Below are 23830 nucleotides of genomic sequence, written 5' to 3' on the forward strand. Positions count from 1 at the left end.
CTAGATATTCTCAGAGCTACTAACTCTTCTGCAGTGTGGAGTGTGCGCGCCTAACGTGAGGTGGAGCGAGAACGAGCGCGATGTGTGAGTGAAGGCAAGCAGAGGAGCAGAGACTCCAGCCACAGGCGAGCGTGCATATGCAAGCGTGCATATGCAAGCGTGCATATGCAAGCGTGCATATGCAAGCGTGCATATGCAAGCGTGCATATGCAAGCGTGCATATGCAAGCGTGCATATGCAAGCGTGCATATGCAAGCGTGCATATGCAAGCGTGCATGGGATCCTGACCCGGTACATTTATACGTGTAAAAAGTTACAAACAGTCCCTTTAAGTGATATATCTGCACACGTACTAATCATAGGTCAAAACAGCTAAAGCTAAATTTGGCTGAACAATAAAAGGCAGAAGTGGTAAAAGTTGAAGAGCCGTTTTGGAGCCGAAAGAGCCGGCTCTTCTTGGTGAGCTGAGCCAAATGATCTGGCTCCCTAAAAGGAGCCGGAATTCCCATCACTACAATCAGTGCAATTAACGCTCAATGGCGTCCGCGGTGCGGAAGCTGGAAGATTTGGAAGTTTTTTACACGGTAAGAATCCGGTAAGAATCCGGTAAAGAGATGTAAACAGCCGGTTAGTGTTTAGTTTTCTCTGAGTGACTTGTTGCCTGTCGCTGGGAAGTCAAGGGAGCGGGTTTGTGTGCAGGTTGAAGGGATAGTTCGGCTGTTTGTAAGTGTTGTATGAGGCAGGTCTACTTATCCATAGTTAGTCCATTACGCTGGGGCCACACAGCGCGCATCATGCTCGCGTGACGGCAGCGTCACGTCGTGGCCGCATCATGCCCACCTAGGGTGTTCACACTAGACGCAAGTTACCCACGTCTCGGGAGCGTCCCGGAGCTACCTGTCAGCTGTGTTTTTGCTGTTGCTGACAGCCCTTTCTTTCTACATAGAGTTTGCCTTTTAATGGCCATTTAACTTCATAATAAATGTGATGTATATTTATTTAAGACAAAAAAGGGTAAGAACTGTGTGGTAATTTGTAAATATTATTAAAAACAAGCAAATAAATTCATACATAAATATTAATATGTAGCCCATATAAATCCCTCTTTTCTGTCAGTGAAGAGGGATTTATATATATATATAAATCCCTCTTCACTGACAATGAGGAGGGATTTCTGTGGGCTATATATATATATATATATATATATATATATATATATATATATATATATATATATATATATATATATATATATATATATATATATATATATATATATATATATATATATATATATATCCCTCTTCATTGACAGTGAAGAGGGATTTCTGTGGGCTATATATTAATACAAAAAAATAAATAAATACATTAGTAGTAAGAGAGAGCCTACAGCAATCCCTCTTCACTTTGACTGGCACAGTTTTAAACAACATTTCCAGGGGGTTTCGGGTTCCTGTTCTACAGCATTGGCTTTTATCGGAAACGACTTAATTTACATCTGAGGCGGGACAGCAATTTACATTATAAATGCTGATGTTCCGACATCTCAGGCAACTTGGAGCTTTTTACCACCTTGTTGCTGAACTGCGCCTTGATGGAGAAAAACACCTGAAGTATTTCAGAATGATAAATATAAGTAAAGTGTTTTTTTTTTATTATTATAAAACAAAGCAAAATAAACAGTTTCGTTATTTGTTAACCTTTAGAAAACGAAAATTATTATTAAATATCTTTAAAAAAATTAAATAACACCTCTAAAAGAAAGAACAATAAAGTTACGTGGTGTTTGTTGAGAGAGAGAGAGAGAGCGAGAGAGAGAGCATCTGAAAAATACTGCCAACTATCACCTGATGTTCTTATAACCTATTAACCCAGTCTATTATATGTATAGCATATGTAGGGTTTCTGCTATGACTACTACAGTGTTTACATAATTAAAAGCCTGTACTATATTAACTTGATGGAAACCTGCAAGCAGACAACTGCTTTATTTAGAGTATTTCAGAATAAAAGCATTGTGTTAATGAATGAATGATTCTGTGCACTAAAAACGCTAGAGGACTTTTATTTTGAAATCTAGATAGGAAGTGTAAAATATTGATGGTCAGTGACATATTCTACAGATGTCTAGACATGGAAACTGTAGTAATCTTGCTCATATACTGTCAATAGATCACCTTCACTGTCTGTTGCTGCTGGGAGACGCAGCCGAGAGGTAAGCGGCAAGCGTGAAAAATAGGCGAGCCTTCTATTCTATAAAATAGACGCACGTCTGACGTGCGTCTGACGTGCGGGCAGTGTGTCCACTCTAACCTGTTAACATGGACGCCGAAATAAAAAACAACACGCGATGTTGCCGTCACGCGAGCATGATGCGCGCTGTGTGGCCCCGGCGTTAGCCTACCATAGACTGTTTCTTTGGGGGGGGTTTTTAAATATATTTTTTATTTCAAAATGACAGTATCCATAGTAACAGCAGAAAACATTTAAAACCAAAAGTTGAAAAAAGACATAGCATAGTATGTTGAAAAAAGTAAAAAAAAAAGTCAGTATATTATTTAGAATAAAAAGTCATAGTAAAGTATGAAGAAAAAAGTTGGAAAAAAAGTCAAAGTACAGTATGTCGAAAAATGTCGGGAAAAAAGTAATAGTTTAGTATCTCATTTACATACAGAAGAAGCATAGCGAAAACATAAACAAAGAGCTGTGCCAAACATTAAAGGACAACAGATATTAAAAAAAAAAAAAAAAAAAGAGACCACGCGAGAGAATGACAATAATTTCACTTAAAAATTTTAAAGATATTGCATACATTCATTGTTTTCATTGTTTTCTTATTTTGTGAGGAAGAAATTGTTGACCGATATAATTCCATTTCTTTCATAAATACAAAGAAATTAGGCTTTTTATTGTGTTAAATTTACACTTGAGAATGTGGAACTTCGCGAGAATTAAAATTAAATTAATAAGAAAAAAATGCATTACTGTTTTTGGCACTGTAACCATAGCAACCAGATATTATATTTCTATAGTACAGTTAAGTTAAGTCAACGAAGGTCAGCGTGCTGTTGCTCAGGCTCACCCGTGTGCATGCGCTACGTGAATGTAGGCGAGCATCCGTCAACACAGTGAGGCGACACACGTCAGCTAAAACCACAATATCACTCTATATTTCAGCTGCTTGGCAGTAATGTTAGTTGACCAGACGAAGGTCTCTCCATGAATCAATGCTGATCCTAGTGTTGGCTTTTCCTGTTTCAGCCTCCCGATCGCGGCCGGAGGGAACAGGGGAGACACCGGAGTTTTGGTCGGAGACGATAATGTTTCTCTCTGCGGAGCCCCGTCACTTCACAAGACACGGGAAACCTCTGTTGGTCTGGAGGAGCTGCAGCAGTTATTTCTGCACAAACGTCCACTGTACATTTACTAGATATTCTCAGAGCTAAACTAACTCTTCTGCAGTGTGGAGTGTGCGCGCATGCACGTGAGAGTGGAGCGAAAGAGCGGCAACGAGCGCGGTGTGTGTGAGTGAAGGCAGGCAGAGGAGCAGAGTACAGCAGAGACTCCGGCCCTGGAGACCAAACCACATGGTGCTTCCATGTAGTTTGTGTTGCAGTCTGAGTCTAAACAGAGTAGCCACACGCGAGCGACACCGGACACCGACCCAGATTGATTTATACGTGTAAGAAGTTACAAACAGTCACTTTTAAATATGCAGTATTAGCCGACGTTTTGTTAGTATTCAGTTGACATAACATTAGCTAGCTTATCTTCGTCCGGATGATTGTGTAGTTCGTATTTGGCTTGTAGATCTTAATGTAATAAACCTACCTGTTTCTAAATCGGACATCGGCCTCAAAATATTTACATATTTTGAACTGTTCACATGTTGTCACTGACGCCAAAACACATCAGTGACTGTGAAGGTCCTCCTAATTCTTTAGGATCTATATTATAACCTTTCGTAATATATCGCCCCTTTGCTTCTGTCACTTTCTCTTTATATGGGTCTTTCACACGTACTTTATACATTTCTGATGAACTATTTTTATTTATTTCTGCTGTAAAGTTTTAACATGGGTGTCTATGGAGATTGACTCGCGTTGACTTGCTTGTGTATTGCCTACAGTAGATGGTGGTCCGCACGCCACCATTTGGAGAAACAGACAGGAGTACCAGCAGAGGAGCAAAGCTGTACTGCTGTGGACGGGCCGGCAGCAAAACTGCTCCCATCAGTTTTGCTGCCGGCCCCGTCCACAGTATAGTATGTCCAAAAGTCAAAAAAAAAAAAAATAGTATTGTATTTAAAAAAAAAGTCGAAAAAAAGTCATAGTATAGTATGTTGAAAAAAAATCATAGTATAGTTTGTCGAAAAAAAGTTATAGTATAGTATGTCGAAAAAAGTCATATATAGTATGTCAAAAAAAAGTCATGCTATAGTATGTTGAAAAAACAGTCAGGGAAAACAGGGAAATATTGCACTTTTTATTCTACTAGATTTATTTGACAGCTTTATTTTTCTATGAAGATTCAGATTAATAATACAAAATATAAATCAACTAATGAATTATGCATTATTATAGGTTAAGCTACCCAGTAGTATATAAAGTAGTTTAAATGAGCTCCAACAGCTGCAACATTAAAGTGATGCACAGGTTAATTAAATCCATCAATAATTATATTCCAGTAATAATATATTATTCTCAAATGAGCCATTCTGCATAATGAGTAATACTTTTGTTACTATATAATGATGGTAATACTTTTGAATGCATGTCTTTTACTTATAACAGAGTATTCTTACACTGAGGGTTTCTGGACAATATCTGTCATTGTTTTTTGTTGTGAATTGATTTTGAATAATAAATGTATACATACATTTGCATAAAACAAGCATATTTACCCACTCCCATGTGGATAAGAGTATTAAATACTTGAGAAATCTACCTTTAAGGTACATTTTGAACAGATAAAAAATGCGCAATTAATTTGTGATTAATCATGATGAACTATTTTAATCGGTTGACAGCCCCAATCAAAACACCATTACTGTGTATTAAATAAGATGGTCACTATAATCTCATTGATTTTAACCAGTCAGTTTAAATCACATTATAATTACTCACTCTTTGTAAAACAAGTAGATGTTTGAGTAGTTGGTAACCATTGTTCAATTATAACAATACTTACTACTATACTTATAGTAATACTACACTGTATACTTACATACTAATCTAATAATTTCTTATTACCAAACAGATACTACACATTTATTTAGTTTTCTGCTAACATGACAAGATTTTTTTTTTTTAAATATTTACCATGTGTTGTAGAAAAGTACACAGATAGCATTGCAGTGATATGTATGTGCTTTTATTAAAATGTAAGAGAACTTGAAAATATACAATATGTACAAATTATTGTTGCCGTGAAGCTTTGTCATCCAGCTTTCATGTACAAGATAAATACTGTAAAGGAGACTTTAATTTGCTGGTACTGATGCAGTACTGTCTAGATAATTAGATACATTCAGATAACTACTTTCTCATGTATTCAAACGAATAAAGGGAATTCCCCGTCTCATATTAACAGTACAAGACAATTCAAGTTTCTATTGAACAAAGTAAAGGGGAAAAGATGAAGTGGTTTGATTGGATGCTGTGGTCCAACGAGCAGTAATCAGATCATTTACACACAGTACACAAGTATTTTATTTTTGTCTGCCACTCACAGAAATTTGATCTGCCACTTTTGAAATCTCTGTGCTAAACAAAGTAATAACATTTTAGATCTGATGTCATTCAATGTTCGATATATTTTACACAAAAAACATCATATGAATGGTTTATTACAGTATTTGAATTACACCGTAAGTTCCGGGGAGCCCTATTTTTCTGATACTGTACACAGTACTGTATTACGTTATTGTCATCTGTAGTGGTTGTTTGCATAAAAACACAGTTTAAATGATTATGATTATTTAAATATTTGCTTTGATTAAAAAAAATATTGGCAAGCTGCTTAGAACTAGTGTTAGGAAGTTAAACAGCTCCGAATTACATTCGAACATTTGAACACATAACGTTGTAATTTACCTTCGCCCAATAGTAATTTTTCCTAGGCAGAGTTTGAACACCTCATAATAATAACTCAATGGCACCTCTGTTAACGTTAGTAGCTCCACTATTTAGCCAAACAGGACTGTACTGCCCACCGGCTGCTAACAGTTAACGTTTCTAACTCTCCTCCTGTTTTTGTTGTTCAGTGTCGCATTATCAGGGAAATAATAGTGTGCGCCCCGTCAGGTTTAGTAGCGCCAAACTGAAAAGTGATACAGTGTGCGTGTGCATCATTGTGCATGCGTATCTGTCAGAAAGCATCAATACAGAGGAATCGATAGTCACGGAGTCATGTGATGCCGAGGAATCGGACAACTAAGAACCCGTTCATTAAAGGAACCGGTTCTCTATTCCCATCTCTAGCGTTTTCCCTGTCTGCCAAAGTGGCGAATGGCCTGACAATTTTACCTGCCACTGCCAACAATTTACCCACATTTGGCGGGTGCTAATTTCAGACCCTGATTCCCTCACTGTGTATTTTGAGGCAAATCCAGAAAGACACAGATGAAAAATTTCATGAACATTTTCTCATTAAAAAGATTATTGTTGTTGTGAAGCGTAGTCAATCAACTTTCATATTAAGTAAAAAATAACTGATATTTTTATCAACGAGTACTAATACGCTGCTGCAGTGTGTGCACGGCTATTGTATAGCTGAAGAAAAAGGACCGTTTCCCATTTACATGGTGAAAAGCAGATGGCCACTGAAGGTGCTATGGTGGTTTTCATTGTCAAATATTCTTGTGTTAGCCCACAGACGCAGAAACACAATATCTCCGACCTCTAGAAGCAGTGTGGCGCCATTAGCAGAGCTGGCGTGGCCAGATTGCTCAGTCTCATATGAAATAAAAATATGCTCTCCGTTCTTGACCAACACAGCACCTGAAGTATGTGAATTTCCATCTATGTAGAGCTCAAAGTGGTAGGCTCCTCTTACTGGTGCAATGAAAAAACCTGTGGGAGAGTTTTTGTCAGTGAATGTAACCTGAGAATCATCTGTTGATGATCTAGTTGGAGGCAACATAGACAAAAAGGCAAGATAGAAATTTAAATTTGTGAATTCAAGTACCTGTGTTTGGGTTGTAGGCATTTCCGATGTTTGTGACGACGTATCTGAAGACCAGAGGAGTGAGTGTGTTAAATGGTCCGACATGTCCTGAGCCTGAAGCCAACAGAGAGGCTGAGAAAGCCACCTGTTTGACTGAGAGAGAGAAACATACTCGTTTTAAAGAGGATGATGTTGCAGCAATGTGATGGTTACAGTAATGAGCTTGTTTCTAACTTCAGTCACGTCATTATTCTGTGTATAATCGTGCTTGTCACCATTCTATATAGGGTAGTGAAAGATGACCGTCTTTTATTTTGAAATGTGTGACCGGAAGCAGTGTCGGTGGTGTGCGGTCGCTTAGCGACAGATTGGTACTAGAGACTAGAGACGGCTGTCAGGCTCCATTCCTCCTCCAGCCTCCGTCAACAGCGTGCTACTCTCCTCCACCATGGCGTCTGAAGAGCTCGCTAGGAAGCTGCAGTCTCGGCTGGCCATTACAAACAATCTTTGACCGTTAAAAGTATTTCATCGTCACCGTTTTCATTAGTGTGTGTGAAAATCCCTCGTAAATATATGTAGGAAAAAGTCTTTTAGTGTTCTCTTATTGTCTCTAATATGCAATTTTGACATAACTAGGGCTGTCAATCATTTAAATATTTAATCCCATGATTGTCCATAATTAATCACGATTGATCACAAGTTAATTGCACAGGTACTGCTTTTAGCATGAAAAATATGCTCAAATCATAACATGGCAAACTGCAGCCCAACAGGCAACAACAGCTGTCAGTGTGCTGACTTAATAATAATAAATTTGACTTTTATAGCGCTTTTCAGTGACTCAAAGACGCTTACCAATATAAACGGGAAGCAGTGTGAGACACACACAGGCGCACACTCATACGGACAAATGGCTAGGAGTAGGCAGAGGAGAGGAGATGGGTCTTGAGCACTGAAATAGTGAGAGGGTCTCTGATGTCTTGTGGGAGGGAGTTCCAAAGCCTGGGAGCTGCCCTGGAGAATGCTCTGTCCCCAAAGCTGCAGAGGACTTGACTATGACTTGCCCCAAACTGCATCTGATTATCATAAAGTGGGCATGTCTATAAAGGGGAGACTTGTGGGTACCCATAGAACCCATTTACACTCACTGATCTGGAGGTCAGCGGTCAAGGGACCCCTTTGAAAAATGGCCTTGACAGTTTTTTTCTCGCCAAAATTTAGCGTAAATTTGGAGCATTATTTAACCTCCTTCATGACAAGCTAGTACGACCTGGTTGGTACAAATGGATTCATCAGGTTTTCTAGTTCCATATGATACCAGTATCTTCATTACTAGCTTTAAAACTGAGCTGCTCCAACCTAAATATCACAAGTTGCGTTAATGCGTTAAAGAAATGAGTGGCATTGAAATGAATTTGCATTAAGGTGTTATCTCGACAGCCCTACATATAATAATAACATAATATTCATCATTGCTCAATATAAACATATACCTTGTAGTTGTTGCTTCAGCTTGTCCACTTCAGTCTTTTGCATAGCAGCCTGTACTAAAAACAAAAAAAAGATTCAATGACTTACTGACATTAACAAGTCTCTCCCAAAACCAAACACAAGGGCTAAATCATAGTCATAATATGACAAGTGTAGAGCTTCTCAACTGAAAATGGAGCTTGTAATCTCATCAACGTCTGTGACAACAGCAGTTTAAATGTGTAATGTGGAAGGTTAACTATCAAACCTTTGAAAAGCAAAATTACATAAATCTCAAAAACAGATTCAGCATAAAGTTGCTCATTTCAAATCAAATTAGTACAGACGCAGCAAAACTAGGGATGCACCAAGCCGACTTTTTCAGTCCCAATAGCGATACCTGGGCTTTGGGTATCGGCCGATACCGAGTTCCGATCAGATACCAGTGTTTGATTAATAAACTGTATGCCTCACTGTGTGGAAGTGAATGACATCATTCTTTTATGTGCCTCGTCTCCACCCTCTGTTCAGCCAACGCAGCGCTCATCTCTCTCAGCACAGCATTGATGTCTTGTGTGCAGGTCTGTTGGTGGTGAGAGGCATTTGTTGGTTCTCTTCCCTGAGATTCAGTTTGCTTTCCTTGTGGAATAATGTCGTTGTCAGACTCTGTCTGAAGCTGAGCCGTGGAGAGAGAGCAGATCAGCAGCAACAGTGGAAAACACGCCGTCGTCTCCATTTTCAAAGTGGCAGTCTATGTATGCAGTTCTACTTTGTGGTTCCTGTGTTAATACCCGGCCTTAAATAGTGTCTTCTGCTGATCAATCATTACTAGAAATACTTATCAGGAACATGTGCAGGAGATCCTTTTGATAACAGTTATGATTTGGGGCGTGTCATCCGGGAAACAACACTGAAAACACAGCACACAAACATGAATGATCTATTAGTACCTGTATGTTGGAGCATAGCTTACATTCCTTGAATCAGTTTACTAAAAATGAATTATATTATGTATTATATTTAGGGCTGTCAATCGGTTAAATAAATTTAATCACACATTTTTTGTTCAAAATGAACCTTAAAGGGAGATTTGTCAAGTATTTAATTCTTTTATCAACATTGAAGTGGGCAAATATGCTGCTTTATGCAAATATATGCATATATTTATTATTGGAAATCAATTAACAACACAAAACAATGACAGATATTGTCCAGAAACCCTCACAGGTACTGCATTTAGCATAAAACAATATGCTCCAATCATAACATGGCAAACTGCAGCCCAACAGGCAACAACAGCTGTCAGTGTGTCAGTGTGCTGACTTGACTATGACTTGACCCAAACTGCATGTGATTATCATAAAGTGGGCATGTCTGTAAAGGGGAGACTCGTGGGTACCCATAGAACCCATTTACATTCACTGATCTGGAGGTCAGAGGTCAAGGGACCCCTTTGAAAATGGACAAATCGCCAAAATTTAGCGTAACTTCATAGCGTTATCACCTCATGGCTGATGACACTGGCAGGTTCTAAGACAAACACTACTAGATAGATGTGATTGTCATCCTCACTAAAAATCTAATAACTTAATAAAAAAACCAAGTAATTGAAGGAGTAGTAAACATTATCATCGACCTGTTCAAACATTAATCACACAGTCAGATATAGTGACCTCCGTGAGATTAATGAACTGAGATAAGCAGAGACTTCCCAGAAACCCAAGTTAGACGAGTAATAAAGAACAAGTTTCTCTCTTTGCTTCCTCAATAAATCCAGCACAGTAAAAGTCTGACCCAGAACAACAACACCATGTTACAAAAACAAAACATTCACTGGCAGGAAGCAGCTTTCATCTGCAGTTTATGTAATCTGTGATCTTCACCACAGCCTCATCAACAAGTCTCTCCCAAAACCAAACACAAGTACTAAATCATAAAGTCATAATATGACAAGTCTAGAGCTTCTCAGCTGAAAATGGAGCTTGTAATCTCATCAACGTCTGTGTTATCCTTTAGTTTAGGTTTCACAAATACTTCATCTTTTGACTCATCAGCACCACATCATCATCCGTATCAGAACCGGAAAAGATTGTGCAGGAAACTGCGTTTATTCTGAAGAAAGAACCACACGGACCTGATGGAGAAACTGACTCTTGAGAGGAGGAAATTACTTTTTTTCTCGTAAAGTTATGACTTTATTCTCGTAATATTACAACTTTTTTTTCTTGAAATAGTACGACTTTATTCTCATTAAATTACAACTTTATTCTCTTAATATTATGACTTCTTTTCTTGTAAAGTTATGACTTTAGTCTCATATTACGACTTTTTTCCCGTCAAGTTGTCTTCATTCTCGTAATATTACAAGTTTTTTTTCCTCGAAATAGAACGACTTTATTCTCATTAAATGACGGCTTTTATCTTGTAATATTATGACTTAATTCTCGAAATCTCAGATTTGTTTTCCCCTCGATGTGGCCCTAATACACCGTGGTATATATTAACGACTTTAGTCCTCATAGAAGTGATAATTGTGAAAAGGGGGCTTGTCCTCTCTAGAAACATGATGTCCCTTTAAGAGGAGGGAGATTATTTGGGTGGTGGTGGGGGGGATCTACTTCTTCGCAGACTTCCTCACAATCAAAACATTATTGGTGCGCAATGGGTGAGTGTGCATCTCAGACAGGACATCGTCTGATCTAACACTTGGCGCACGTCGTTATTAAAGTTATGACTTTATTCTCGTAAAGTTCGGACTTTATTCTCGTACGACTTTTTTCCCGTAAAGTTTATTCTCATAATATTACACGACTTTATTCTTGTAAAGTTATGACTTTATTCTCGTAATATTACAAGTTTTTTTTCTCTAAATAGTACGACTTTATTCTCATTAAATTACGACTTTTATCTCGTAATATTATGACTTTATTCTCGAAATCTCAGATTCCCCCCCCCTCAATGTGGCCCTCATGCACCGTGGTATATATTAACGGGTTAATGTGATGCGTAAAATCAAACTGACACCCGACTTTAGTCCTCATAGAACATAGAAGTGATAATTGTGAAAAGGGGGCTCGTCGTCTCTAGAAACATGATGTCCCTTTAAGAGGAGGGAGATTGTCTGGGTGGTGGTGGGGGGATCTACTTCCTCGCAGACTTCCTCACAATCAAAACATCATTGGTGCGCAATGGGTGAGTGTGCATCTCGGACAGGACATCGTCTGATCTAACACCTGGCGCACTGTTTGTTGCAGCATGCTGCAGCTGAACGACACGGTGGAGCCGGAGAGTCCGGGCGCAGCGATCCTCCACCCGGCAGACACCGAGGAGGGGGTCGAGGTCGCCTTCACGCCGCCGGAGGCCGCACGGAGCCTCGGACACGGAGCCTGCTGCCCTCCGCTGCAGACGCTGACGCCTTTCCATGTGCACAACCCCACCATGCAAGCGAAAGTGAAGGACTATTTCGTGTTCAGGGTACGTGTGATTTCGTTTTTTATTAGACTACAATGCGTATGTCTTCTCTTAAATAACTCCTTTCCAATACACACCCATGCACTTGTGGTAAATCATCTTTAACTAGCATTACAGTGCAATGTCAGGTCTGAACTGATGGATGTGTGGTGCTGATGCTGATCTCAGCCAGGTACCATCGAGCAGGCTGTGAGCGACATCAGGACTGTGGCACTCCCTTCTGAGGATGGAGAGGTGCTCAGCGTCTGGCTGCTAGCTGAGTGAGTATCCAGCAGCATTTAACTGTTATTATCATTATCATACTTATACATACTGGCACACCAGCTGGAGATTTGTTACAGATACAGAACTAAATGTTTAACAGGGAGATTTGTATCTGTTCAAAATGAACCTTAAAGGGAGATTTGTCAAGTATTTAATCCTCTTATCAACATGGGAGTGGACAAATATGCTGCTTTATGCAAATGTATGATTATATTTATTATTGGAAATCAATAACAACACAAAACTATGACAGATATTTTTTCAAAACATCCATTTGCTCTGGGTGTTGAAGAGGGTGGTGCCAGCTGTGATGTTGTGTAGGGACAGGTCATCACTGCCAACAGCTGGCCTTTTCTCCACTTCCTTCTACACAACCTGGAAACACAACAAACTGTTAATAAGTGATCTGCAAGGCTCATCATGAAGGCTGGAAAATACTCACCGCTTTTGTGTTGTTGATGGTTGATAGGTGCTCAAACTGTGTGATTTTCTTCCACGTGACATGATTGAGGATGCGCACCTGACATGAGAATAATAAAGTCTTGTCATTTACTTTGTATCTGAACTATGATTTGTTGTATTATCAATATCAGTACAACCATATTTGACTAGGCCTGTCGATCGATTACATATTTAATCGCATGATAGTTAATCATGATTGATCACAAATGAATCGCACATTTTTTATCTGTTCAAAATGTACCTTAAAGGGAGATTTGTCAAGTATTTAATCCTCTTATCAACATGGGAGTGGGCAAATATGCTGCTTTATGCAAATGTATGTATATATATATTATTGTAAATCAATTAACAACACAAAACAATGACAGATATTGTCCAGAAACCCTCACAGGTACTGCATTTAGCATAAAACAATATGCTCCAATCATAACATGGCAAACTGCAGCCCAACAGGCAACAACAGCTGTCAGTGTGTCAGTGTGCTGACTTGACTATGACTTGACCCCAAACTGCATGTGATTATCATAAAGTGGGCATGTCTGTAAAGGGGAGACTCGTGGGTACCCATAGAACCCATTTACATTCACATATCTGGAGGTCAGAGGTCAAGGGACCCCTTTGAAAATGGCCGTGACAGTTTTTCCTCGCCAAAATTTAACGCAAGTTTGGAGCGTTATTTAACCTCCTTCATGACAAGCTAGTGTGACATGATTGGTACCAATGGATTCCTCAGATTTTCTAGTTTAATATGATGCCATTATGACAGGGTATGTGTTAAAGAAATTAGTGGCATTAAAACGATCTTTTCTTTTTTAACTATGCAACTGTTTTAAGCCTTAACTGTTTCAAATTGTGCTTCATAACTTTTTTTTTCAATTTTGTGTTCTGCAGAGTCGACCACTGGAACAATGAGAAGGAGAGACTTGTGCTCATAACTGACAGGTAAGTCAAAAAGTATTTTACCTATATATTTGAGGAAATATACTAGAGCTGCAACAATTCATTGATTAGTTGTCAACTATTATGATAATCAATTAACCCTCTTAGACCCATCATAGACCTGTTTTAGTCTTCTTTAGTGGGTCCAGGGGGTCTTTATGGGGAGACAGCAGGTCAGCAGTAGATGTCACCTAGAAGTGGTGCACATCACCTGAAAGCTGAGAACCTGGAGATTAATTTGAGATGCTGCTCAGCATCAGCAATTGTAAAAGTGTATAAGGGTTTAGAACATTATGATAGCAGTATATGATGATCATCCCCATGCTCTATTATGTCTCATAAGTTGTTGCAGCAATTTTTGGGGTTGATACCATTTGTTACACAGATTTGGTGCTAAATTTAACTACTTGAGAATTGATAAAAATGATCAATAATCCCTCCAAAATACCACATTAAGACACTAAGACCTTGAGGAACACCAGAGAAAAAGACATGCTGTGATTTGGGATCAGAAACTGTTTGACATTTGGAGATTTCTTGCAGGAATTGCATTTTTCGGCGATTGGATGGCGAGCACTTGTGTTGTGTAAACTGCTCAGAAACCCCCTTATTGTCAATCTAGCTAGGAAAGCCATCCATCCTCTGAATGCTCTAGGTCTGTAGTCTGATCCATCCATCCTCTGAATGCTCTAGGTCTCTAGTCTGATCCATCCATCCTCTGAATGCTCTAGGTCTCTAGTTTGATCCATCCATCCTCTGAATGCTCTAGGTCTCTAGTTTGATCCATCCATCCTCTGAATGCTCTAGGTCTCTAGTCTGATCCATCCATCCTCTGAATGCTCTAGGTCTCTAGTCTGATCCATCCATCCTCTGAATGCTCTAGGTCTCTAGTCTGATCCATCCATCCTCTGAATGCTCTAGGTCTCTAGTTTGATCCATCCATCCTCTGAATGCTCTAGGTCTCTAGTCTGATCCATCCATCCTCTGAATGCTCTAGGTCTCTAGTCTGATCCATCCATCCTCTGAATGCTCTAGGTCTCTAGTTTGATCCATCCATCTTCTGAATGCTCTAGGTCTCTAGTTTGATCCATCCATCCTCTGAATGCTCTAGGTCTCTAGTTTGATCCATCCATCCTCTGAATGCTCTAGGTCTCTAGTTTGATCCATCCATCCTCTGAATGCTCTAGGTCTCTAGTTTGATCCATCCATCCTCTGAATGCTCTAGGTCTCTAGTTTGATCCATCCATCCTCTGAATGCTCTAGGTCTCTAGTTTGTGGCTGTAAAGTTTCATGAGGCTGTGATTATCCTAGAGGTCACCACAGGTCATTTTATACAGTGAGGTCAATGAAATGTCTCCTATGGGGACTAACATCATCACACATGAATACAGTTGGGCTCATTGGCTCCACCAGAGTCTCAGCTTTACAGTGAGACCCAATAGATGTAATTCAAGACTGTTTAGGGACTCAGAAATATTCAGATACACCATTTAAGAATAGGAGAAAATAACACATTTATACTGTATTCAAAAAACTCCACGTGATTATCATAAAGTGGGCATGTCTGTAAAGGGGAGACTCGTGGGTACCCATAGAACCCATTTACATTCACATATCTGGAGGTCAGAGGTCAAGAGAACCCTTTGAACATGGCCATGCCAGTTTTTCTTCACCAAAATTTAGCCTAAGTTTTAAACGTTATTAAACTCTTCGCAAACGAGCTAATATGACCTGTTTTTTTCTATTTTCATGAATCTGTAACTTCATTCTAGCTCTAAAACTGAACCCTCTACAGCCTCTGAATCGGTTTGAGTAATTATTTTAAGGAAAAAAGTGAAAAATCTGTGATTCCCGCCCGCTTGTTAAATGTGAATATTTCCTGGTTTCTTTACTCCTCTGTGACAGTAAACTGAATATCTTTGAGTTGTGGACAAAACGAGATATTTGAAGACGTCATCTTGAGCTTTGGGAAACACACATTTTTCACCATCTTCTGACATTTTCTAGACCAAACATCTAATCAACAAGGAAACTAATCATTAGTTGCTGTCCTAAAATATACAACATGACATCGTATTTTGTCACAATTTTGACATCTTTTGCTCGTGTGTGCAGGTCGCTGCTGGTGTGCAAGTACGACTTCATCAACCTGTTGTGTCAGCAGGTCGTCAGGATCTCTCTCAACGCCGTGGACACCATCTCCGTGGGAGAGTTTGAGTTCCCACCCAAATCCCTTAACAAGTATGCCAGCACGTTTTAGTCTGAAAATAGGTTCTCTTACAGACGGTTCAAGTTGTGTATTGTTGGTAGTATTTAATGTTCAGTTAGTAATGATAAGCTTGATTTATTTAACATCTATAGATGTTAAAAATGGTCTTTCTCTCTGAACATATGTGGCTCAGCTTGGTGACAGTGCGTTGGTGTGCTGCTGGCACATGTAGCTGGCTGATCCCTAAAGTCACACTGCTCTTAACAGCGCAGTGTTTTCTTACAGGAGAGAAGGCTACGGGATTCGCGTCCAGTGGGACAAACGTCCTCGGGCCTCGTTCATAAACCGCTGGAACCCCTGGTCGACAGACATGCCCTACTCCACCCTCACAGAGCACCCCATGGCCCACGCTGATGAGAAGGTGGCCTCTCTCTGCCAGGTACAATCCACTAGTTAACTAAATAAGAATAAAAGTGCATCATCAAATAGATTATTTGACAATTTAAAAACATCTGAGGATTTAAAGCTGCAGTGCTATGATGATGTTTTTTTTAATCAAATGGTCAGTGACAGTAGTGCATGAGATCACGTCCCTCTGTGTCCTCCAGTGCTCCTAATAGCATAGCAGAAGTCTAGTTTCTCTCAGAACACTTGAATTACAATATGCTGAAAGGATATTTATTATTTGGGAATTTTTGCCCAATGATACCAAGAATATTCTGCCTGCCTTCATTTTAAAACTTGAAATGTAAGGTACTTGAAGATTTGTGTTTATTTCACGAGACTAACAATGGTGACCGCTGGTGCCGCAGTCCAACTGAAAACAATAGACTGATTGATCGATGTCTTAAAAACAAGTCATCCCTTTAGAGAGCCAGTAATTCATACAACATAAAACAGTCATGACTTTGTGAATGTTCAGTTCTTTTCAAAGTTGTTTTATTTTTCTTATTGGCAAGGCAACAACAGTATCTAGAGCAGGGGTCGGCAACCTTTACCATCAAAAGAGCTATTTTAGGCAAAAAAATAAATCTGTCTGGAGCCGCAAAACATCTGAGCATCGTGATGAAGGTTACACAGTTTATAGTCTAAGTATATAGTATATAAGTCTAATGCAGTGAGGGCCAAAGAGACAATGTACTACGGAGTATTAGGGCCACATTGAGGGAAAAAACATCTGAGATTTACAGAATAAAGTCGTAATTTTACGAGAAAAAAAGTCGTAATATTACGAGATAAAAGTCATAACTTTATGGAAAAAAAAGTCAGAACTTTACGAGACTAGTCATAACTTAACGAGAAAAAAAGTTGTAATATTACGAGAATAAAGTCGTAACTCTATGAGAACAAAAGTCGTAAAATAACACGTAAAATTACCTCTTTTATAATATTTTGACTATTCTCATACTACGACTTTTTTCTTGTAATATTACGACTTTATTCTCGAAATCTCAGATTTATTTTTTCCGTACCATAATACAATACCACAATGATAAATAAAAATGAAAATGTAAACAAAAATCTGAAATCTACAGGGAGCCACTGGAGAGGAGCTGAAGAGCTCCGGAACGGCCTGTTGCAGACCTCTGACCTCTGACATGGGGCTTTGTTCTGGGGATATGACTGCATTTTCTCCTTCAGAGCCATTAGTGAAGCTACATGTAATAAATAGAGCAAGTTAATTTTAGCTGTATCATATTCATTATTCCACACTTCAGAAGATGCTGCTTTCGTTCTAGACATCGAGTGTTTATATAGATATAGAAGTCGTAGACTATGTAAACATAATTGATTTGAAGTTTTTGGAGGCGTGTTCTGGTTTCATGTTTGTTTTCTTTTACATGCCAAGATGGACAACTTCCGGACCCAGCTGGTGCAGGCGGTGAAGAAAGCCCACAAGGAGCACCCCATCCCCGGCCGGGCCAACGGTGTCCTGATCCTGGAGAGACCTCTTCTCATCGAGACCTATCTGGGCATCATGTCCTTCATCAACAACGAGGCCAAGCTGGGCTACTCCATAACTCGAGGCAAGATCGGCTTCTAAAGTCCACCGTTTCTCTCTACATTACAACAACCCATGTGTCTGTGTTACACTGCGCTGTCTGAGTGGACGCCGTTGCTCCACGACAGTGTGATGCGCAATCTGTGTGTGTGTAAGTTGAGCCCGTGAGATGTCCACACCTCCTTAAAGCTGGTGATACAGACAAGTGGTCAGCCTACTGTAGGTGAATGATGCGCAGCACTGCATGGACTGTCTTTGTTTTTTGCTTTTAGCGTCCTCAGTACCTTCCCTTCAAAGAGCTGCTCGCAGATCTGCCATACCCACGTGGGCCTGCAGTGGGGGAGTGTGTGCCCAATGTGACATAAGTTGGTAAGAAAGGACACGGCACTTAACATCAGCTCATCACCTCTGTACTTCTTCTAGAACGAGCTTCTTGTAGTCTCAGGCCCTGATCAGATGGAGCACGTTTTGCAGGTGGAAAACGCAAGGCGCACTGCACTGCGTTTTGCAGGTGGAAAACGCAAGGCGCACTGCACTGCCTTTTCGTTGCCCGCTCAAAGTGATTTTGCAGTTTGCTGCATCTTTTTTATTTTATATGTTGCTAGGCAACCACCAAATGAGTGCTAACGTGAACTGTACACGACCCAAATAGTTAATAGTAAGTAGGTAATAGTACAGTTTAAATGAATGAAAACAACTTACTCGAAATCTAAAGTACCGCACTAGGGATGCACCGATACCACTTTTTTCAGACCAAGTACAAGTACAAGTACTTACATTTGGGTACTCACCGATACCGAGTACCGATACCGAGTACTTCTCTGTGCTAAAAGTCCCTCGTCAACAGCCAGCTGGAGGGTGTGAGCGACACGGCAGGCTGGGGAGTCCCGCGTACGAGGCGGTGCGCTGACAACGGCTCTAGGTTGGCTTGGAAAGGCTCGGGGCAAAGGTGCACCCCAACCGCATCGTGCCCCCAGGGCCTGGCGTGGCCCACGTAAAAGGCGCCAGGGGTCTGCGGCGATGTCTGCAACCCACCCGACCCGTCTTGAAACACGGACCAAGGAGTCTAACGCACGCGCGAGTCAGAGGGTGCAAGCAAAACCCCATGGCGCAATGAAAGTGAGGGCCGGCGCGCACCGGCTGAGGTGGAGCGCGAGCACGTGCGATAGGACCTGAAAGATGGTGAAGAGAGGTTAGAGTCACGCTGCCGTAAAGTGGTATCGGTGCCGTTGTATCGGAGCCGTTTTGCGAGTACGAGTACATGAGCACAGTATCGGACCCGATAGCCGATAGCCGGTGTCGGTGCATCCCCATAGCGCAATAATTTGCCTCCAGATGTTTTCTGTTCAGATCACGGTAACTACGGTTGGTAAAGTCATAAAGCTCCAACAAAAGTCACCACAATGAGAAAAAACGTTGGGCGCTCCTGTATAAACGCGAGGCGCTCTGCAACGCAAAAGTAGCGCCCAAAACGCTTCAATCTCATTGAAAACAATCACAAAAAAAAGCCGTCCCAGGCTGCTAAAACACGCTCCGTCTGACCGGGGCCTCGTTGCTCGTTGTTTAACCACCGATTGAGAGACTAATGTGAAGTTCAGATTTTGGTCGAGGAATGCAAACAGGAGGGTTAAAGATTGCTTATTGTTTTGGGCCACCCCGGAGGAGAGCAGAGAAACATCAGTCAAGAATATGTTCTATAGTTGCTGCATTAAAGGGGATAGTTTGGGTGTTTTAAAGTGGGGTTGTATGAAGTACTTATCCATAGTAGGTGTATTACATACAGTAGACAGGAGTTACTGACACAGGGACGGCAGGAAAACAGATTTTAGCCACCTAAAAAAACAATCGATATCCGTTTAAGTGTACGCTGTATTAAGAATATTGTCTGATAGGGAAGTGAACTGAAAGTGAAACTTATCTGTGCTCTCTCCAAAGCCAGCAGGCTCAGATTAAAACAGTATAGATAAGTTTCAGTTCAGTTAGCTGTCGGAAAATATTCTAAATACAGCGTACACTTAGACGGATATCGATTGTTTTTAGGTGGCTAAAATGTGTTTTTCTGCCGACCCCATACAAAGCACTGTATTGCTCCGTCTGTTTCTCGATGCTGAGGGGCGTGCCGACCGTCACCTACTGCAGGTAATACACTGACTGTATACCCAGTTTTAAAACACCCAGACTATCCCTTTAATATGGTTTGAAATGAAGGATTGCATTATTCAGATCACAGGGCCATAGGGTAGCTTCACAGACAGGAATAGCAGCTGATGGAATGAGAGTTTTAACGGTCATGTCACATGATTACTGTATTACATGTTTCTAATAGGAAAGCTGATCTGGGCTCAGCCGTGTTGCTTATGGAAAATAAACCGCTGTAATACGCTCTTCAGCATCAATGAAACTTGTTCAGTGGAGATGATAAATTACATGCTTCCATTCGCCTATTTATGTCTTTGCTCAGAGGTAGGGAGCTGATGTACCACGCGGAGAGCTGCATTAGCTAAATATTCTTGTATGTTACAGATGTTTTATGCAACATGTTTGTTTGTAAGTTGCCTTAAAAGTCCTGCATTCGTTTTAGGCACACATCTGCACTCCGCTGCATTGAAGGGATAGTTTGGTCGTTTTGAAGTGTGGTTGTGTGAGGTACTTCTCCATAGTCAGTGTATTACCTACAGTAGATGACGGTCGGCATGCCCCCAGTTTGGAGAAACAGACAGGAGCAAAATATGTTTGATAATATAAATCGATATCCATTTAATGTACGCTGTATTTAGAATATTTTATGACGGGGAATTTGTCATCAGAGCCGATTTGAAGACAGTAGGGCCGTTTAACCGACGTTAAGAACTTGAACCGATTAAAGCCATCGGTTAAAAGAAATATTAATAATTAATTAAAAAGCTGAGAAAATACTCAGAGGAGCGGCTCGTCTCTTTCAGGAGAAAAGCTGGTCCACCTTAAGAGGTGGAGCCGGTAGTTGCTGGATACAGGATGTTGGCTCCGGTCTCTGGCCCGCTTGAGCGGAGCGAGTTGTAGCCTCGTAGCATTTATCCACCGACAAATAAACTGTACACACACTGTCTGCTACAGCTACGTTCACAGCTAGAACATTCACCGACAAACCCACACTCCCCGCCGCCACACACACACACACTGTCTTTCGGACACTGGCAAAAGTTACGCCACAATGACAGAGCGGCGGCGAGCACGAAGCTACCAGCAGAGCTACAGCTGCTAACGTAGCACAAAAACACTCACTGTTTGTCGGCCAATCGCTAATCGTTAATCCGGGCAGACACACAGCTGACAACCTGCTAAACTAAACTAAATGTGCGGTGGAGTCTTTTACTGGGAACGTGGCTGCATGTCCGTGACACTACACGCAGCACCTGCAATCATCCACAGCAGAACGTTGCTTTGCTCCGGTGCCGGTACTCCTGTCTGTTTCTCGATGCTGGGGGCGTGCCGACCGTCGTCTACTGTTAGTAATACACCTCCTATGGATACGTACGTCATCCAACCCCACCTCAAAACACCCAAACTAAACCTTTAAACTCTGCAGTGGGAATAATGGTTGGGTTACAAAATGAAATACACGCAGACAAAGCTTTACATCCGTTCATTAACCACGTACAGTATTTATCTGTTAACAGGATTTAGGTTAAACTGCATCCTATAATACAACGTTGTGCTACCAAAGGTAACAGGTCATATTTTCATGCCGATGAATAATTATGTCTGCTTTCTGCTCTTTACTTGTGCATGTTTCTGCACGTTGAGTTTGCATGGCAATGTTTTTTTTTAAAGGATTTGTAAATACTAATTAGATTTTATTTATCTGCTGAATGAATGCTTCTAGAAAATAAATATTTCATTGCCAGTTCTGAAGTATTTCACTTACAAAGAGATGAACTCGTTATTACAAACATGTGAAGACTTAACTTTTTGTTGTAGATATTTGTCGCCACGATGGAGAAGAATAAACGGCTACATGTTCTCGTCGGGTCCTCGGCTCTGGTCATTGTTATGAAGAAGTGCATTTACATTATATTGATTCTGTATGTATTTAGTACTGCCTGGGCGGAGTACACAAACTTCATAAACCAAGATGTACAAATTTGAGTAACTCACTTTTAGTTGCATTATTTATAACAATTTATTCAAAATAATTACACAATTTCAAGGTAAAACAATACAAAATACTTATGTACAGTGAAATCTATAAAACTTTGTAAACCTATCTTCTCACAGTGTTTGAAACTAGTGCTTTAGTACGCTTTTGGTTATTTAAAAAGTGATATTTATCCATTCTGTGTCTCTCAGGAGGAATGTCATGTTAGGTTTTTCCTACATTTTCAACTTGACAAGAAAAGGACCATCCCACTAACCTGCACTGAGGGCCCTTAAAACCTTGGTGAGCCGCTACAGTTCAGCATGTGAAAGTTGAGGAGTGTTCCCACCAGTCTTTCTTTTCGTCATCACCATAACACATCCCCGGCCAGGTGTGTATGGCTAAATAAGCTAGACCTGTGTTCTACTTGTCATCCTGGTCGGTGTCCATGTAGCACAAACACAGCTGCTCCTTGCCGAGCAGGATCAGAGAGTCTCCGCTGCAGTGCCAGTTCAGTGACTGGACCTGGAAACCACCTGGAAGGAGAGAGAGAGAGAGAGAGAGAGAGACAAGTGTGAGGATGACACATCTAAACATATGTAAAATGATTCACCTTCATTTTGTGTTAAGAATTCACATTGTTCAGCTTGTAAACTCTAAAAAAAATTCATTGATTCTGACTTTGTGCAATAACAATTTCATTTCTACTTTCTTTCTACCTGGGGTTTCTAAGGGCGCTTTCACAGGTTTTAATCAAACTCTGGTGAGGTTTGTTTAGTTCAGGGGTCAAAGGTCAGGGGTCAGCAACCTTTACTATCAAAAGAGCCATTTTAGGCAAAAAATTAAAAAAATCTGTCTAGAGCCGCAAAACATTTGATCATTGTGATGAAGATGAAGTTTATAGTCTTTAGTATATAGTATATAAGTCTAATGCATCGAGGGCCAAAGTGCAAATGTACGACGGAGTATGAGGGCCACATTGAGGGAAAAAACATCTGAGATTTACAGAATAAAGTCAGAATGTTACTAGAAAAAAGTAGTAACATTACGAGAATAAATTCATAACTTTACGAGAAAAAAGTTGTAAGATTACGAGAATAAATTCATAACTTTATGAGAAAAACGAAAAATAACACGTAAAATTCACACGTATGACTTTATTCTCGAAATCTCAGATTTATTTGTTTTCCTCAATGTGGCCCTAACACTCCGTCGTACCATAGAACTACAACAACGATAAATAAAAATGTAAACAAAGAACAGTTATTCATTTCCATTTTTAAAAATCCACAGGGAGCCACTGGAGAGGAGCTAAAGAGCTGCAGGTTGTAGACCCCTGGTATAGCCAGGTGTGAACGCAGTAATCGTACTCTGGTGCAGACCAAAACAACTGGTGAACCAAAACGCAGGCTGCCTGTACGGGCATTTGTTGAGATGGACACAGGTAAACATGAATGGGAGAGGACGGACCTGGACTTCTGCAGAAGTCTGATGTTTGCTTGACATCTGGGCCGAAGACAACACGCAGAATATGATAAATAAAGTCATTCGAGATAAACTGGAGAAGGGAATTCAGTTTTGTATTTGGTCCGCTTTATTTTGTGCACTGTGAAACCGAACCGGACTAAATAGAAAACAAACCAAAAGTATAAATTTAACTCTGTTTCGGTCGAGACAAACGGACTTATGAAAGCGCTCTAATTAAAACACACCCACCTTTCAGGCTAAATCA

At 40.3% G+C, this 23830-nt stretch overlaps 2 protein-coding genes across 4 annotated transcripts in view; one reads left to right on the forward strand and one right to left on the reverse strand.

Annotated features, from left to right (window-relative positions):
* Positions 1–530: 530 nt before the first annotated feature.
* Positions 531–22449, forward strand: tprg1l (tumor protein p63 regulated 1-like). 3 transcript variants are annotated; one of them, XM_074642610.1, is made up of 8 exons: positions 531–584; positions 11892–12111; positions 12277–12368; positions 13726–13776; positions 15889–16014; positions 16268–16421; positions 17832–18458; positions 18496–21985. In XM_074642610.1, exons 2-7 carry the CDS (start codon positions 11893–11895, stop codon positions 18024–18026), a joined length of 837 nt encoding a protein of 278 aa, XP_074498711.1. In that variant the 5' UTR covers positions 531–584; position 11892; the 3' UTR covers positions 18027–18458; positions 18496–21985. The 3 variants fall into 3 exon arrangements, with proteins under 3 accessions (XP_074498711.1, XP_074498713.1, XP_074498712.1); XM_074642611.1 differs by lacking the exon at positions 531–584 and adding an exon at positions 11806–11829; XM_074642612.1 differs by lacking the exons at positions 531–584; positions 18496–21985 and adding an exon at positions 22311–22449 and having other exon boundaries at positions 11752–12111; positions 17832–18009.
* wrap73 (WD repeat containing, antisense to TP73) overlaps positions 22119–23830 on the reverse strand; it is a 35408-nt gene continuing 33696 nt past the window's right edge. Inside the window, exon 13 of the mRNA XM_074642597.1 lies at positions 22119–22634. Within this exon, the coding sequence (XP_074498698.1) occupies positions 22522–22634 (113 nt within the window). The 3' untranslated portion in view covers positions 22119–22521. The remainder of the gene's footprint in view (positions 22635–23830) is intronic.

This window comes from Sebastes fasciatus, chromosome 8 (genome assembly GCF_043250625.1).
Source record: "Sebastes fasciatus isolate fSebFas1 chromosome 8, fSebFas1.pri, whole genome shotgun sequence".
NCBI classification, from domain to species: Eukaryota; Metazoa; Chordata; class Actinopteri; order Perciformes; family Sebastidae; genus Sebastes; species Sebastes fasciatus.